Below are 18,813 nucleotides of genomic sequence, written 5' to 3'. Positions count from 1 at the left end.
TCAAATTTTTCCAAATTCAAAATAATTTTTGAATTTCTTTCGGAACTTTTAATTATTAATATATTTTTATATTATTATTTTAAACTTAAATAATAAAAATTGATTTATGTGAGTTTTAATGTAAGGAGGGTGAATTTTAATATAATTTTGATTTTATTATGAATTTTTACCAAAATTTCGTTGCCTTTTCGAGAATTTCTGTTGCCTCCTGACTCTGTGATCCATTTGGAAGATAAGGAGTGGTTAATTCTCGATAAGCAAGACACACACGTCGTGAATTTATATCTTCTCGCAGGACTGCATGTTCCCAAGAATACCTGTAATGAATAATTTTTTTTTTTTTTCCTTCAAATTTCGATCCGTTCGCTGCGGTTCAAATTTCCGAATCAAAAAGATTTTTTTTTTTATAAATAAAGATCATTAAATTCTGGATAAATTTACGAAAAAGTATTATTTATTCTTTTACCTTTTATTTCATTTTTTTTATTTAGAAAAAAATGCATTTTCAGGGTTTCAAGTTTTTTCTAGAGACGATTTTTCGCAGTAGGAAACCATTTAAATATTTCGGATTTTAAAAAATAATTGAATTGAAATATGTATACAGTTTCGCGAGTTTATTATAAATAATTTTTTTTTCCATTTTCTGGAGATTCAATTAATATTCTTAATTTGGAAAGCTTTAAAAAAATTTGATTACAAAATATTCTTAAATATATTAACACTATTATTTAAATTAATAATTAAATAATTCTAAAAACATAATTAACAATTTCTCAAATTTTCAACTTGAATAGTCGAATTTTTTAATGAAAAAAATTAATTTGTAACTAAAATAATGAATCTTTAACTTAAATAGTAGAATTTGTAACCAAAAGCTGATTTTTTAACCACCAAGTTTAATTTATACCAAAATAGATGTTTTTATTTTAAATAAAATAAATGAAATTTCAACTAGAAAAGATAAATTATCAGACAAAAGTTCAAAAGTTACATTTTTAATTTAAAAAAAAAGATCGTCTACCAATTTTCAAGCAAAAAAATTAATTTTTTACCAGAAGAAAAAATTTTTTAACAAAATAAATTAAGTTTGAAACAGATACTTGAATTTTTAACTGAAAAAGAGAATTTTCCAAACAAAAATTTAATATCTACATTTGCGTAAAACCATTTTTCCTTTTTAGGATTTTTTTGAGTTGGAAAGGAGGAAAATTTTGTTCAACTTTTTTTCCTGAATTGGAAGAGGCCATATTTTACTTTTAACATTTTCTGTTTTTAAGATTTTTCGTTTTGATTTATTCTGATTAGTTTTAATTCAGAACATTGAAAAAGATAACGAAGATTTATTTTTTTAAGTAGAAATGTTTAAACTATTTAATTAATAAAAGTTTAATTTCAAATCATTTTTTTAACTTAACAGTTTTTAAATTAAAAGTTAAATTATTTTTATTTGAAATAGTCTAGGCATCCTTTAAAAGCTTTAAAATTTGATTTTAAAGTCTTGAGAAATCTAGAAGTGTTTTCAAATTTTTCCAAATTCAAAATAATTTTTGAATTTCTTTCGGAACTTTTAAATAAATTTCAAAATTAATTGAATTTTTTCTCTAATTTTTAGAAAATCCTGCAAATTGAAAAACAAAAATTAATTTTAATTTATAAATAAATAAACAATTATTTGTAAAAATATTAGCGTAATTTTAAGAGATATTTAGAAGTTTCAAACAAAAAATTTAGAATTTTTTAAAGAATTTTGAAAGACTTACAAAAAAAAAAATCTTCTTAAGATTCTTATAAAAATTGACAATGATTTTTCACTTTGATAAATTATTGTAACAAAAATTTTAAAAAGATTTCAAGAGATTTCAAAAATTGCAGGAAAATTTCGATTAATTTAAAATATATTTTTAAACAAAAATATTAACTGTTTACCAAAAAGGACGAATTTTCAACAAAATACTTGATTTTTTAACCTGAAAAGATGAAAATTTAACAACAAATGGAAGTTATCTTTCAATAAAGAAAATTAATCCTTAATAATAAAAAAACGAATTTTTAGCAAAATATTAAATTTTCAACAAACAAAAAAAAAAGAATTTTCGACTAAAATAATTCAGCGAAAGAGATGAATTTTTAAACAAAAGTTTATTTTTTAAGGAAGAAGATAAATTTGCTACAAAAAAAATTAGTAACAAAATACATGAATTTTCTACCAAACACTTGAGGTTGAATTCAAAATATTTTTTGAAATTTTTTCGGAACTTTTGAATATATATTTTTAAATGAATGAAATTCTAGCTATAACTTTAAAAACTGCATTTAAAATTCTTAAAATTAAAATATATGTTTAAAAATTAAAAATCTAAAATGGAAAATTTTTAAAGTGAAAAATTCTATAATTAAGCATTCCAAACTGAATGTTATAATAATTTATAAAAATCCTCATTTGAAAATTCTTTAAAAAACGGTTAAAATCAAAGTTAGACAACATTTTTATTTTTTAAATGTTGTAAAATTCCCGGTCAAAAAATAAATTCCCTGTGATTTTTATTTTACCATCTTACTATTATTAAATCAAATTTAAAACGCATCAAATTCCCAAATTTCCAAGAGAAATATGCATCTTTAACAAAATACTTGAATTTTTAAACAAGAAGGTTTATTTTCTATTAAAAATGAAATTTTTCAACAAATACATGAATTATCAACCAAGTGGTTTAATTTTTAACTATAAAATATCAATTTTCAATAAAAAGTTGAAAAAATAAATTTTTAGTTAAAAAAAAAGTTAATGTTCAACTAAAAGGAAAATTTTTCAACTAAATTGATGGAATATTCAATGAGATTAGTAATTACTATATTTTTAATAAGATACTTGAATTTTCAAATTAGAAAGATAATTTTTCGACAAAAAAAATTAATAGTTACATTTTTAGTGAAAAAAAATTAAAACTGAGGAATTTTTAAATAAAATGGTAAATCTTCAAATCGAATAGTTGAATTTTAAATAAAATAAAAAATTTCAACAAATTAATAATCAATCATTAAATGAAATAGATGAATTTTTAACAAAAATGATAAAATTTTAACCAAAAGCGGATTTTTTAACCAAGAAGTTTAATTTATACCAAAATAGATGATTTTTAAAATAAAATACATGAATTTTCAACTAGAAAAGATAAATTGTCAAACAAAAGTTCAGCAGTTACATTTTTAATTTAAAAAATTATCGTCAACCAAAGAGATGAATTTTTATGTAAAAAGATTAATTTTCAACCAAAAAGATTAATTGTTTACCAAAAGAATAAATATTCGAGATAATAAATTAATTTTGAACCAGATACTTGAATTTTCAATGAAAAAATTATTATTCAAACAAACTAATTAATTTTTCACCTAAATGAAGAAAAAGTTCAACTTGAATAGTTGAATTTTAAATTAAGAAGATGAATTTTCAACTAAAATTGAGAATCTTTAAATGAAATAGTTGAATTTTTCAACTAAAAGATAAATTTCTGAACAAAATATAAATTTGTATCAGAAAAATACGATTTTTCAGCCAAATAAACAAATTTTCAACCAAATACTTGAATTTTCAACTTGGAAAGATAATTTTTTAATGAAAAATTAAATAGTTATATTTTTAGTGAAAAAAAAATCAAAATGATGAATTTTCAACTAAAAAGATTAATTTTGTACCAAAAGAATAAATATTCAAGATAATAAATTAATTTTGAACCAGATACTTGAATTTTCAATGAAAAAATTATTATTCAAACAAACTAATTAATTTTTCACCTAAATGAAGAAAAAGTTCAACTTGAATTTTAAATTAAAAAGATGAATTTTCAACTAAAATTAAGAATATTTAACTGAAATAGTTGAATTCTCAAACAAAAATTTGAATTTTTAACCAAGAATAATAATTTGTACCAAAAAAAAGACGGATTTTCAAAAACATACGTGAAGTTTCAACTAAAAAGATAAATTTCCAACCAAAAGTTGAATAGTTAAATTTTTAGTAAAAAAAAAATTCACGTCCAACAAAAGAGACAATTTTTAAGCTAAAAGATACATTTTCAAGCAAGAAGATCGATTTTTTACCAAAATAACGATTTCACAAAAAAAAAAATAAATGAATTTTTTGCCAGACAAGATTGAAAAGATTAATCATAAACTAAAAAGATGAATTTTTAACAAAAGAGTTTATCTTTCAACCTCACAGTTTTATTTTGTATCAAAAAGACGAATTTCAAAATAGAAAATTAATTTTGTATAAAAAAAATAAGATTTTTCTACAGAATGCATTAATTTTCAAAAAAATACGGGTTAAATTTTCGTTAAAAAAACAACAAAAAAACTCATTTTCAACACAAAATGGAATTGCTACATTTTTATTTTTAAAAAAATAATAATTTTCCACCAAACTGGTAAAATTTCATATAAAATTATGAGTCTTTAACTGGAATAGTTAAATTTTCAATCAAAAAGATTCATTTTTAACCAAGAAGATTAATATCTATCAAAAAAGACAAAATTTCAAATTAAAAAATATAATTTTTCAACCAAAAATGTAAGACTTAAATTTTTCGTTAAAAAAATTAATGTTCAAGCAAACTAAGGAATTTTTAACTTCAAATAAAAAAGATAAATCGCCAAACAAAATTTGAATAGTTAATTTTTTAGTTGAAAAAATTAACGTTTAACAAAATAAATTAATTTTCTACCAGATACAAGAATTTTCAACTAAAAACGATACATTTTTAACCAAAAATTGAATATTTAAATTTTCAGTCAAAAAAATTAATTAAAAAGCAAAAAAAATACCGAATTTTCAAGAAAATAGTTAAATACAGTAATATAAAGCTAGGTACTTTTACAAATAGAAGAATCATTTTTATTCAATTTTATATCAAAATTTGTAAAAACATTAAGCTTGCTTTCGAGAAAATGCCCTGATTTTTAAGAAAAAAAAAAAACATTTTTCGCTCTCCATTAATAAATAAATTCCCGGTTTTCCAGACAACCAAATTTTTTTGGAAATTTTCTGTTTTTCCTGGAGAGTTTCAAAATTTTTTAAGTCCTAGGAGTAACAAGGAATTTTTTAGAACAATTTAAAGTTTTCACAATCAATATTTACAAACAAAAATTCGAATTTCTTAAAATTTTTAATAAGAACTAAAATTAAATCTAGTAAATTATTTTAATACATATTAAAAAAATCCAGAATGATTGCCTTGAAAGATTTAAATTTTTTCGGAATTGGAGTAGACCATATTTTAATTTTAACATTTTTATTGAGTTCGGAAAAAGAAATTTTTTTGTTCAATTTTTTCTGAATTGGAAGAGGGACATTTTCTTGTTTTTAAATTTTTTATAGATTTCGAAGGGAGAAAATTTCGGATTTATTATTTTTTTGATTAAAAAAGAAACATTTATTTCCTTCTAAGATTTTTATCGAGTTGGAAGCGACGAAATTTTGGTTACTTTATTTTTATTCTGAATTGGAAGAGGCCATATTTTACTTTTAATATTTTTATTGAGTTGGAAGGAGAAAAATTATTTTGTTAAATTTTTTTCTGAATTGTAAGAGGGCATTTTTTTGTTTTTAAATTTTTTATAGACTTCGAAGGGAGAAAAGTTTGCATGTTATTTTTTGTTGTTATTGAAAAAGAAACATTTATTTATTTTTTAAAATTTTATCGAGTTGGAAGCGACGAAATTTTTGTTATTTATTTTTATTCTGAATTAGAAGAGGCCATTTTTTTCTTTTCAGCATTTTTATTGAACGAATTTTCTTAATCTGCTTTTTTTTCTGAATTGGAAGAGGCCATATTTTAGTTTTAAGATTTTTATTGAGTTGGAAGAAAGCAAATTTCTTTGTTCAATTTTTTTCTAAATTAGAATAGAGAAATTTTTTTAAAAATTTTTCATTGACTTTGACGGGTGAAAATGTGGGGTTTGATTTTTTTTTTTTAAATTAAAAATGAAACATTTATTTATTATTTTTATCGAGTTGGAAGCGACGAAATTTTTGTTATTTACTTTTATTCGGAATTAGAAGAGGCCATTTTTCCTTTTCAGCATTTTTATTGAACAAATTTTTTTTAATCTGTTTTTTTTTAATTGGAAGAGGCTATATTTTATTTTTATCATTTTTTTCGATTTTTAATAAGTTCGTCATGAGGAAACTTTCGTTTTAATTTATTTTGATTAGTTTTTATTCAGAGCATTGGAAAATTAAACGAAGATTTATTATTTTTTTATTCATAAATATTTGAACTATTTAATCTATGAAAGTTTAACTTCCAAGCTTCAATTTTGAAAGCTTAAAATTCAAAACAGTTCCATTTTAAATGCTTTATTTTAAAATTCAGTTTTGATGAATTCAAATTTTAAAAAATTGCAGTTTCAAAAGTTTTAATATTTTAATTCCTATAAACGTGAAAAATAAGAATCAATAAACATAGAAATTTTTTTATTTTCAGCATTTTTATTGAACGCATTTTTCTAATCAGTCTTTTTTCTGAATTGGAAGAGGCCATATTTTAGTTTTAAGATTTTTATTGAGTTGGAAGAAAGAAAATTTCTTTGTTCCATTTTTTTCTAAATTATAACAGAGAAATTTTTTATTGAATTTGACGGGAGAAAATGTGGGGTTTGATTTTTTTTCTAATTAAAAAAGAAACATTTATTTATTTTTAAGATTTTTATCGAGTTGGAAACGAAGAAATTTTTGTTATTTACTTTTATTTCGAATTAGAAGAGGCTATTTTTTCTTTTCAGCACTTTTATGGATCGAATTTTTCTAATCTGTTTTTTTTTGTTTTGAATTGGAAGAGGCCATATTTTACTTTTAACATTTTTGTTGAGTTGGCCGGAAGGAAATTTCTTTGTGAGATTTTTTGCTGAATTGGAAAAGATACGTTATTTTTCTATTTTTAGAATTTTCATAGAGTTGGGGGGAATGAAATTCTTGTTATATACTTTTTTTTAACTGGAAGACTATTTTTCCTTTTTAGGAATTTTTTTGAGTTGAAGGGGGCAACTTTTTTTTCAATCGTTTTTATGAATTGCAGGATTTTTATTGAATTGGAAAGGAGGAAAATTTTGTTGATATTTTTTTCCTGAATTGGAAGAGGCCATATTTTAGTTTTAACATTTTTGTTGAGTTGGAAGAAAGGAAATTTCTTTGTGGAATTTTTTGCTGAATTGGAAGAGAAACATTTATTTTTAGAATTTTCAGAGTTGGGAGGAATGAAATTCTTGTTATATTCTTTTTTTTAACTTTGGAAAGGAGGAAAATTTTGTTGATATTTTTTTCCTGAATTAGAAGAGGTCATATTTTACTTTTAACATTTTTTTTTAAATTTATGAAAGTTTAATTTCCAAGCTTCAATTTTAAAAGCTTAAAATTCAAAACAGTTCCATTTTGAATGCTTTATTTTAAAATTCAGTTTTGATTTCTTAAAATAAAAAATTGCAGTTTCAAAAAGTTTTAATATTTTAGTTCCCATAAACGTGAAAAATAAGAATAAATAAACATGACTTCTTTTTTTATTTTCAGCATTTTTATTGAACGCATTTTTCTAATCAGTTTTCTTTTCTGAATTGGAAGAGGCCATATTTTAGTTTTAAGATTTTTATTGAGTTGGAAGAAAGGAAATTTCTTTGTTCAATTTTTTTCTAAATTAGAACAGAGAAATTTTTTGCTTTTAAATTTTTTATAGACTTCGAAGGGAGAAAATTTGGAGACTAATTTTTTTTTTTAATTAAAAAAGAAACATTTATTATCTTTATCGAGTTGGAAGCGACGAAATTTTTGATATTTACTTTTATTTCAAATTAGAAGAGGCCATATTTTACTTTTAACATTTTTTTTTTAATTTATGAAAGTTTAATTTCGAAGCTTCAATTTTAAAAGCTTAAAATTCGAAACAGTTCCGTTTTGAATGCTTTATTTAAAAATTCAGTTTTTATTACTTAAAATAAAAAATTGCAGTTTCAAAAGTTTCAATATTTTAATTCCTATAAACGTGAAAAATAAGAATCAATAAACCTGAAATTTTTTTTATTTTCAGCATTTTTCTAATCAGTTTTTTTTTCGGAACTGGAAGAGGCCATATTTTAGTTTTAAGATTTTTATTGAGTTGGAAGAAAGAAAATTTCTTTGTTCAATTTTTTTTTTAATTAGAACAGAGAAATTTTTTGCTTTTAAATTTTTTATAGACTTCAAAGGGAGAAAATATGGAGACTAATTTTTTTTTAAATTAAAAAAGAAACATTTATTTATTATTTTTATCGAATTGGAAACAACGAAATTTTCGTTATTTACTTTTATTTCGAATTAGAAGAGGCCATATTTTACTTTTAACATTTTTTTAAATTTATAAAAGTTTAATTTCCAAGCTTCAATTTTAAAAGCTTAAAATTCAAAACAGTTCCATTTTAAATGCTTTATTTTAAAATTCAGTTTTTATTACTTAAAATAAAAAATTGCAATTTCAAAAAGTTTTAATATTTTAGTTCCTATAAACGTGAAAAATAAGAATCAATAAACATGACTTTTTTTTTATTTTCAGCATTTTTATTGAACGCATATTTCTAATCAGTTTTTTTTTTCTGAATTGGAAGAGGCCATATTTTAATTTTAAGATTTGTATTGAATTGGAAAAAAGAAAATTACTTTGTTCCATTTTTTTCTAAATTAGAACAGAGAAATTTTTTGTTTTTCAATTTTTTACTGACTTTGACGGGAGAAAATGTGGGGTTTGACTTCTTTTTAAATTAAAAAAGAAACATTTATTTATTTTTAAGATTTTTATCGAGTTGGAAGCGACGAAATTTTTGATATTTACTTTTATTCCGAATTAGAAGAGGCCATTTTTTCTTTTCAGCACTTTTATTGAAAGAATTTGTTTGATCTTTTTTTTTTCTGAATTGGAAGAGGTCATATTTTTAGTTAGTTAGTTAGTTATTTTTAGAATTTTCAGAGTTGGGAGAAATGAAATTCTTGTCATATTCTTTTTTTTTAACTTTGGAAAGGAGGAAAATTTTGTTGATATTTTTTTTCTGAATTGGAAGAGGTCATATTTTACTTTTAACATTTTTTTTTTAATTTATAAAAGTTTAAAATTCGAAACAGTTCCATTTTGAATGTTTTATTTAAAAATTCAGTTTTGATTTCTTAAAATAAAAAATTGCAGTTTCAAAAAGTTTAAATATTTTAATTTCAATAAACGGGAAAAATAATGTAAATTAAATTTACCTTGCAGCGCCATAAAGGACGATTAAAGATCTTTCAGGCATCGGAATCCTGACCACAATATCTTCAAATTTCGGCTCTTCTCCCAAACTTTCATCTCCATCTAGAAGCTTTTGCGTAGAGACATAATCTAGATTGTACCGTTTTTTTAAATTTCGATAAGGAATCATGCTCAAAACCGAATCCTCAATTATATTAACTGTCACGATTCTTTCTCCCCAGATCCAACAATCGTCGATATGAGGATCAATGGAAGCTCCTCGCTCAGAATTGTACTCGAGACTACATTGTTCCACGGTTTGAAAATTTTCAAGAAGTGGAACCTTCGCAAACTTTTCTTGAACGAATCGGGTCGTTTTTGGAAATCCGTCAAATGATCCTAATCGCAGACGTCTTTTTTTAAAGTTACATTTTGGCCCGTAGTTCTAAAAACATATATTTATTTTTAAATTCGAAAATTAAATTTGAAGATTTATTTTTAAAAAATATCATTATTTTTATTCTGATTTGATAATAATAAAAATAAAAAGGACGAAAAAAATATTTTTAAAATAAAACGAAGGGGTTTTGGTTCGTCTTCTCATTTTTCTTTCATTTTTGTCCAAACATTTTTTTTGTTCTTTCTTTTCCTTTTTTAAAGATTTTTTTAAAAAAGATGTTCTTTTTTAAATTACAAAATTAACTTAATTATTGGAAGTTAAAAAGGATTTTAAATTTGATTTTAATATCATTTAAATTTATTAAATTTTAAATTGATAGAAAATTTGTAAATTTACCTGTTTCCTTCGACCGCTTTGGGAAATTTCCCAGGGCAAGGAATCTAGGTCGTTTATCAACGAATGGGCTTCCTCATCACTCAAAAAGTCTTCCTGAAAACATACATTATTGGCATTGACCTAAATTGTACCACCCTTTATTTTAACTTTAAAAAAATCTCAGGAAAAGGAATTTTCGACAAAAAAAATACGACTTTAACAAAATAGTTGAATTTTTACAAAAATAATTCAACTTTCATCAAAATGTTTAAATTTTTTACCAAATAGCTGAACTTTTATTAGTCTGCAAAGATAAATTTGCAACCAAGAAGATTAATTTTCTAACAAAATAAAAATTTTAAATAAAATACATGACTTTTCAACCAAATAATTGAATTATCAACAAAAAAGAGTTTCATTTTCAACCAACCAGTTAAATTTTCCTCTCAAAAAAATATTGTTTTTTTAAACAAAATATTAGATTTTACAAACAAAAAAATTAGAAATTCAACGAAATAGTTGTTTTTTTAACAAAATAGTACAATTTTCAACCTAAGAAGATTATTTCAAGCCAAATAAATTATTATCAACTAAAAAAGTGGTTTAAAACAAAAAATGAAATATCGGTCATTTTTATACAAAGAAAAAAAGACAAATTTTAAACAGAATAATTGAATCCTCAAAAAACAAATATATATTAATTTTCAACAAAATATTGACGTTTTCAAGCCAAACGGGCAAATTTTGTAGAAAAAAGTTCACTTTCGAACAAGAAGAGAAGAAATTTTAACAAGAAAGTAAACTTGCAACCAAGGAAGATCAATTTTCAACGAAGTAGTTAAATTTTTAACTAAAAAAGATCGATTTTTCTAAAACGAAGAAAGTAAATTTAAAAATTTGAATTTTGAACAAAAAATATTATTTTTTAACAACAAAGTCAATTTACAACCAAATAGATAAATTTTCAACTGAAATTATGAATCTTCAATCAAGAACCAAATATATTTTTCAACAATAAAAATTAATTTAAAATAAAAAGAAGCAGAATATAACGAAAAATGCCGAATTTTGATGAAAATGGTTGATCTTCAACCAAAACAGATAATTTTCAAACAAAAATATTAATTTTTTTTACCAAAAAGGATCAATTTTCAACAAAATACATGAATCTTTAACCAGAAAAGATTAAATTTCAACAAAAAATGGAAGTTATACTTACAATAAAGAAAACAGATCCTCAATAAAAAAAACGAATTGTTAGAAAAATATTAAATTTTCAACCAAAAAGATGATTTTTCAATTTAAATAATGAATCATAAAAAAACATTTAAGAAAAAAGTTCAACATGCAAGTAAAGAGATGAATTTTTAACCAAAAAGTTTATTTCTTAAGCAAGAAGATTAATTTTCTAAAAAAAAATGAATTAGTAACAAAATGTATGAATTTTCTATCAAGTACTTGAGTTTGAATTTGTAAATAAAAGATACATTTTCAATTAAGAACGATGACTTTTCTAACAAGTAGTTAAATTTTAAACTAAGAAATAAAAGTTTTTAACCAAAAATGGAATCGTTAAATTTTCCCTTAAAAAAAAATAATTTAAAAAAAAGCAACAAACTACATGAAATTAAAAAAAAATACTTGAATTTTGAAGTAAAAAAGATCAATTTCGAAAAAAGAAAGAGGAATTTTTTAACAAGTAGTTAAATTTTAAACTATGAAATAAAAGTTTTTAACCAAAAATGGAATCGTTAAATTTTCACTCTAAAAAATTAATTTTAAAAAAAGCAAAAAATATATGAAATTAAAAAAAATACTTGAATTTTGAAGTAAAAAAGATCAATTTCGAAAAAAGAAAGAGGAATTTTTTAACAAGTAGTTCAATTTTAAACTATGAAATAAAAGTTTTTAACCAAAAATGGAATCGTTAAATTTTCACTCTAAAAAATTAATTTTAAAAAAAGCAAAAAATATATGAAATTTAAAAAACAAATACTTGAATTTTGGTAAAAAAAGATCAATTTCGAAAAAAGAAAGAGGAATTTTTTAACAATTAGTTCAATTTTAAACTAAGAAATAAAAGTTTTAAACAAAAAATGGAATCGTTAAATTTTCCCTTAAAAAAAAAAATAATTTAAAAAAAGCAAAAAATCTATGAAATTTAAAAAACAAATACTTGAATTTTGAAGTAAAAAAGATCAATTTCGAAAAAAGAAAGAGGAATTTTTTAACAAGTAGTTCAATTTTAAACTATGAAATAAAAGTTTTTAACCAAAAATGGAATCGTTAAATTTTCACTCTAAAAAATTAATTTTAAAAAAAGCAAAAAATATATGAAATTTAAAAAACAAATACTTGAATTTTGAAGTAAAAAAAGATCAATTTCGAAAAAAGAAAGAGGAATTTTTTAACAAGTAGTTAAATTTTAAACTATGAAATAAAAGTTTTCAACAAAAAATGGAATCGTTAAATTTTCCCTTAAAAAAAAATAATTTAAAAAAAGGGAAAAAATATATGAAATATAAAAAACAAATACTTGAATTTTGAAGTAAAAAAAGATCAATTTCGAAAAAAGAAAGAGGAATTTTTTAACAAGTAGTTAAATTTTAAACTATAAAATAAAAGTTACCAGATACTGGAATTTTCCACTCAGAAAGAGAGTTTTTTAATCAAAAACAATAGTTGAAGCGTTAAATTTTTAGATACAAAAAAATTAAAGCCTACCAAAAAGTTAAAATTTTAAATAAAAAGATGATTTTTCAATCATGCAGGTTGATTTTTTACGAAAAGAATTAATTTTCAACTCAAAAAGATAATTTTTCAGCTAAGAAGTTATTAATAGTTAAATTTTAAATGAAAACAATGAATGTTCAACCAAGCTGATAAATTTTAAACTAAAACGGTCAATATTAAACTTGAATAGTCGAATTTTAAATAAAAAAGATATTTTTTTTAACTAAAATAATGAATCTTTAACTTGACTAGTTGAATTTTCAACCAAAAGAATAATTTTTTTTTAAACCAAGAAGTTTAATTTATACAAAAATAGATAAATTTGTTACAAAATACATGCAGCTTCAATTAAAAAAGATAAATTGTCAAACAAAAAATGTATTTCTTAAGCAGAACGATTAATTTCCTACAAAAAAAAAAATATGAATTATAGACCGATGAAAATTTTCAATCAGAAAATAAAATTTTTTTATTTAAATTATCAATTTTAAACCAAAAATCGAATAGTTAAATTTCCAGTTAAAAACTGATGAATTTTGGACGAAAATAAAAAATTAATTTTCAAAAAAAGAGTTGAACATCCAATCAAAGAGAATTTTCAACGAAATACTTAAATTTTCAATTGAAAAAAAGATGAATTTTCATACCAAAAAGTTGAATCCTCAATCGAAACAGATTAATTTTAAATTAAGTAGTTGCATTTTTAACCGAAAAGGATGAATTTTCAAACAAGCATTTTAATTTTCTAGTCAAAAGAGATGAATTTTCAACCAGGAAATATCGATTTTCCATTTTAATTATCAACTTTCAACCAAAAATGGAATTGTTAAATTTTTAGTTAAAACCTGATGAATTTTCAACGAAAAAGATGATTTTTCAACCAAGAAGAATAATTTATACAAAAAAAAAAAACAAGAATTTTCAACAAAATACATAAAGACTCAACTAAAAAAAAAATTGTGAACCAAAAATTGAATTTAGTTACATTTTTACTTGAAAAAGTTAATGTTCAACCAAATTATAATAATATATAATATAATTAATGATATATTAATTTCAATTCTTATCAAGATTTTCGGATTGAAACAGTTACCATCAGGAACTTATCAAATTTTGAACGGATCTAGAATTTTTTGGTCAAATAAATTATTTATTTTAAAAATAATTTATTTATTTATATTTACAGTAGATAAAATTAAACTATTTTTTATCAAAAATTTTCAACTTCAAATGATTTTAATTGTTTAAATCTTCAAAACTGCACTTTAATTATTTACAAAAAAAAAATGTTAAAATCGAACTTGGGTAGATTTTTCTTTTTAAAATTCGTAAAATTCCCGGTTTCCCTGCTCGACGGCCACCCTGTTTTTTAATAAAAAATCTTGGATTTTAAAAAATTATTATTTTTTTTTACCATCAAAACTGCATTTTAAAATTCTTTAAATTAAATTATATGCTTGGAAATTAAAAATCTAAAATGGAAAATTTTTTACGTGAAAGATTTTCTAATTACGCATTCTAAACTAAATGATATAATAATTTATAAAAATCAGAATTTAACAAATTAGTTTTAAAAAACGGTTGAAATCAAAGTTGGATAAAATTTTTATTCTAAAAATGTTGTAAAATTCCCGGTAAAAAAATAAATTGTCATATCACGGTTTTCCCCGGTCTCATAAAATTCCCGGTTTTCCAGGTTTCCCGGTTTTCCAGGTTTCCCGGTTTTCCAGGTTTCCCGGGCCAGAGGCCATCCTGGAAAGGGATGTTTTTTTATAACTAAAATTATGGAATATTCAACTGCATTAAATATATTTTCAGTTTCATACAATTCTTTTTAAATTAAAAAAAATATATATCTTCAACAATATATTTAAAATTTTAACCCAAATAATTCAATTTCAAGTAAAAATGCTAAACCAAACTAAGGAATTTTCAAATAAATGATAAATCTTTAGCTGAAATAGTTTAATTTTAAATAAAAAAAATTAATTTTTACCAAAAGAAGAAATTTTTAACAAAAGAAATTAATTTTGAACCAGATACTTGAATTTTTAAATTAAAAAGATAGTTTTTTAACCAAAAACGTAATAGTTAAAAAAATTAACGTTAAACTGAACTGAGGAATTATTAACATTAAATAAAATTATCTAAAATGGTGAATCTTCAACTGGAATAGTTGAATTTTAAACTAAAAAGATCAATTTTCAACCAAAAAGATGAATTTTTAAACCGAAAATAATAATTTCTATGAAAAAATTAGAATTTTTAATAAAATACATAAAGTTTCAAATAAAAAAGAATTATCCAACAAAAGTTGAACATTTAAATTTTAAACTAAAAAAAAAATAAAATAAAATAACGTCAACCAAACAGGTGAATTTTCAATCAAAAAGATTGATTTTTCACCAAAAGAACAAATTTTTAACAAAATAAATGAATTTTTAACTAAAAAAGACCATTTTTAACCAAAAATTAAATAGTTAAATTTTAAATTAAAAATATCAATTTTGAACTAAAATAATTAATCTTTAACTGAAATAGTTGAATTTAAAACCAAAAAGATGAATTTTCAAACCGAAAAGAATAATTTCTACCAAATAATAAGAATTTTAAAGAAAATATATTAAGTTTTGAATAAAAAAAGACAAATTGTCCAACAAAAGTTGAACAGTTCAATTTTTAATTAAAAAAAAAATGAACGTCACCCAAACAGATAAATTTTTAAGTAAAAAGATGAATTTTCAAAAACAACAAAATTGATTTTTTACCAAAAGAAGAAATTTTCAACAAAAGAAATTAATTTTGAACCAGATACTTGAATTTTTAAATTAAAAAGATAGTTTTTTAACCAAAAACGTAATAGTTAAAAAAATTAACGTTAAACTGAACTGAGGAATTATTAACATTAAATAAAATTATCTAAAATGGTGAATCTTCAACTGGAATAGTTGAATTTTAAACTAAAAAGATCAATTTTCAACCAAAAAGATGAATTTTTATACCGAAAATAATAATTTCTATGAAAAAATTAGAATTTTTAATAAAATACATAAAGTTTCAAATAAAAAAGAATTATCCGACAAAAGTTGAAGGGTTAAATTTTTAAATAAAAAAAATAAAATAACGTCAACCAAACAGATAAATTTTTAAATAAAAAGATAAATTTTCAATCAAAAAGATTGATTTTTTACCAAAAGAACAAATTTTTAACAAAATAAATGAATTTTTAACTGGATATTTGAATTTTTTACTCAAAAAGACCATTTTTTAACCAAAAATTAAATAGTTAAATTTTAAATTAAAAATATCAATTTTGAACTAAAATAATTAATCTTTAACAGAAATTGTTGAATTTCCAACCAAAAAGATGAATTTTCAAACCGAAAAGAATAATTTCCACCAAATGATAAGAATTTTTAAAAAAATATATGAAGTTTCGAATAAAAAAGACAAATTGTCCAACAAAAGTTGAACAGTTAAATTTTTTGTTAAATAAATTAACGTTAAACTAAACTGAAGAATTATTAAAATTAAATAAAATTAACTAAAATGATGAATCTTCAACTGGAATAGTTGAATTTTAAATAAAAAAAAGATCAATTTTCAACTAAAATAATTAATCTTTAACTTAAATAGTTAAATTTTCAACCAAAAAGATGAATTTTTAAACCGAAAAGAATAATTTCTATGAAAAAATTAGAATTTTTAATAAAATACATAAAGTTTCAAGTAAAAAAGAATTATCCGACAAAAGTTGAACGGTTAAATTTTTAAATAAAATAAAATAAAATAAAATAACGTCAACCAAACAGATGAATTTTCAATCAAAAAGATTTATTTTTTACCAAAATAACAAATTTTTAACAAAATAAATGAATTTTTAACTGGATACTTGAATTTTTTAATCAAAAAGACCATTTTTTAACCAAAAATTTAATAGTTAAATTTAAGTTAAAAAAATTAAATTTCAACTAAACTGGGGAATTTTTTAAATAAAATTATGTATCTTGAACTGGAACAGTTGAATTTTAAATTAAAAATATCAATTTTGAACTAAAATAATTAATCTTTAACTGAAAGTGCCCAAAAAAAGTTGAACTGTTAAATTTTTTGTTAAAAAAATTTAAGTTAAACTAAACTGAGGAATTATTAAAATTAAATAAAATTAACTAAAATGATGAATCTTCAACTGGAATAGTTGAATTTTAAATGAAAAAAAGATAAATTTTCAACTAAAATAATTAATCTTTAACTTAAATAGTTAAATTTTCAACCAAAAAGATGAATTTTTAAACCGAAAAGAATAATTTCTATGAAAAAATTATAATTTTTAATAAAATACATAAAGTTTCAAATAAAAAAGAATTATCCGACAAAAGTTGAACGGTTAAATTTTTAAATAAAAAAAATAAAATGAAATAACATCAACCAAGCAGATGAATTTTTAAATAAAAATTAAATTTTCAATCAAAAAGATTGATTTTTTACCAAAAGAACAAATTTTTAACAAAATAAATGAATTTTTAACTGGATATTTGAATTTTTTAATCAAAAAGACCATTTTTTAACCAAAAATTTAATAGTTAAATTTAAGTTAAAAAAATTAAATTTCAACTGAACTGAGGAATTTTTTACTAAAATTATGTATCTTGAACTGGAACAGTTGAGTTTTAAATTAAAAATATCAATTTTGAACTAAAATAATTAATCTTTAACTGAAAGTGCCCAACAAAAGTTGAACAGTTAAATTTTTTGTTAAAAAAATTTAAGTTAAACTAAACTGAGGAATTATTAAAATTAAATAAAATTAACTAAAATGATGAATCTTCAACTGGAATAGTTGAATTTTAAATAAAAAAAGATCAATTTTCAACTAAAAAGATGAATTTTTAAACCGAAAAGAATAATTTCTACCAAAAAATAAGAATTTTTAATAAAATACATAAAGTTTCAAATAAAAAAGAATTATCCGACAAAAGTTGAATGGTTAAATTTTTAAATAAAAAAATAAAATAAAATAACGTCAACCAAACAGATGAATTTTTAAATAAAAAGATGAATTTTCAACCAAAAAGATTGATTTTTTACCAAAATAATGAATTTTTAACTAAAAAAGACCATTTTTTAACCAAAAATTAAATAGTTAAATTTAAGTTAAAAAAATTAACTTTCAACTAAACTGAGGAATTTTTAATTAAAATTATGTATCTTGAACTGGAACAGTTGAATTTTAAATAAAAAATATAAATTTGCAACTGAAATAATTAATCTTTAACTGAAATAGTTGAATTTTCAACCTAAAAGAAAATTTTTCCCGAAGAAGATTTATTTATTGTGTCACTTAGTATGTAAAAAATATTATTAATAATATTAATTAAATATTATAATTAATGATTAATTAATTAAATAATTAATAAATAATATTATAATTAAATATTAATAGTAAGATATGAAAAATCCTCAATTGTTTCATTATTAATAGTCTAACTGATAATGTAAATTGTTTAAATTTATACAAATAGTTACAAATTATCGTACCATCCTTCATTTTAACTGCAAATGTTTATTTTAATAGAAATTAATTCTCTGGCCTAAATTAAACTAAGAAAAATAAGTGATGATTAAATTATTAATACCTGAATATAAACGCCGGGAAAATCAATCGATTTTCCGGAATGATTCGGATGAAGTTTGAATTCGTTGTATTCCCAACCAGGCCAAGCTTTATCGCAGCCAGGGCAATAAACATAACTTGTTTGTTTCTAAAATATAAAAAGAAATTCTGCATTCAATTTTGGTATCTCATTTTAACATTCAAAGTGCATCGTGGGTGATATACACCCCAGCGTATTTAATCATGTATTGTTTCACCCCTATTGAATATTTTGTCACAATAAAATTATCCGATATAGTTCAAGGTATCTTTTATAAGGTAGAGTTGATTTTATAGCCATTTATTTATTTTAATTTTGTTACCAAAATTATTAGAAAAAAGTGAAAAATTGTTTTTTACTTAAAAATTCATAACTCACGCAATTTTTATTATTTTAGTCTGAAAATGTATGA

General features: G+C 21.1%; 1 protein-coding gene across 2 annotated transcripts in view; it reads right to left on the bottom strand.

The window, feature by feature from the left end:
* Window positions 1-18,813, bottom strand: part of LOC117181401 (alpha-ketoglutarate-dependent dioxygenase alkB homolog 4) — a 47,965-nt gene that overhangs the window by 20,918 nt on the left and 8,234 nt on the right. Inside the window, exons 2-5 of one of the 2 annotated variants that reach the window (XM_033374022.1) lie at window positions 18,384-18,509; window positions 10,036-10,128; window positions 9,263-9,684; window positions 171-317 (exon numbers count right to left, since the gene is read on the bottom strand). In XM_033374022.1, the coding sequence (XP_033229913.1) occupies window positions 171-317; window positions 9,263-9,684; window positions 10,036-10,128; window positions 18,384-18,509 (788 nt within the window). The remainder of the gene's footprint in view (window positions 1-170; window positions 318-9,262; window positions 9,685-10,035; window positions 10,129-18,383; window positions 18,510-18,813) is intronic. The other variant, XM_033374023.1, reaches the window with a different exon arrangement.

This window comes from Belonocnema kinseyi, chromosome 10, assembly GCF_010883055.1.
Source record: "Belonocnema kinseyi isolate 2016_QV_RU_SX_M_011 chromosome 10, B_treatae_v1, whole genome shotgun sequence".
In the NCBI taxonomy this organism is placed as follows: Eukaryota; Metazoa; Arthropoda; class Insecta; order Hymenoptera; family Cynipidae; genus Belonocnema; species Belonocnema kinseyi.
The sequence above is the reverse complement of the archived record's forward strand: the minus strand, read 5'-3'. Positions and strand labels throughout refer to the sequence as shown.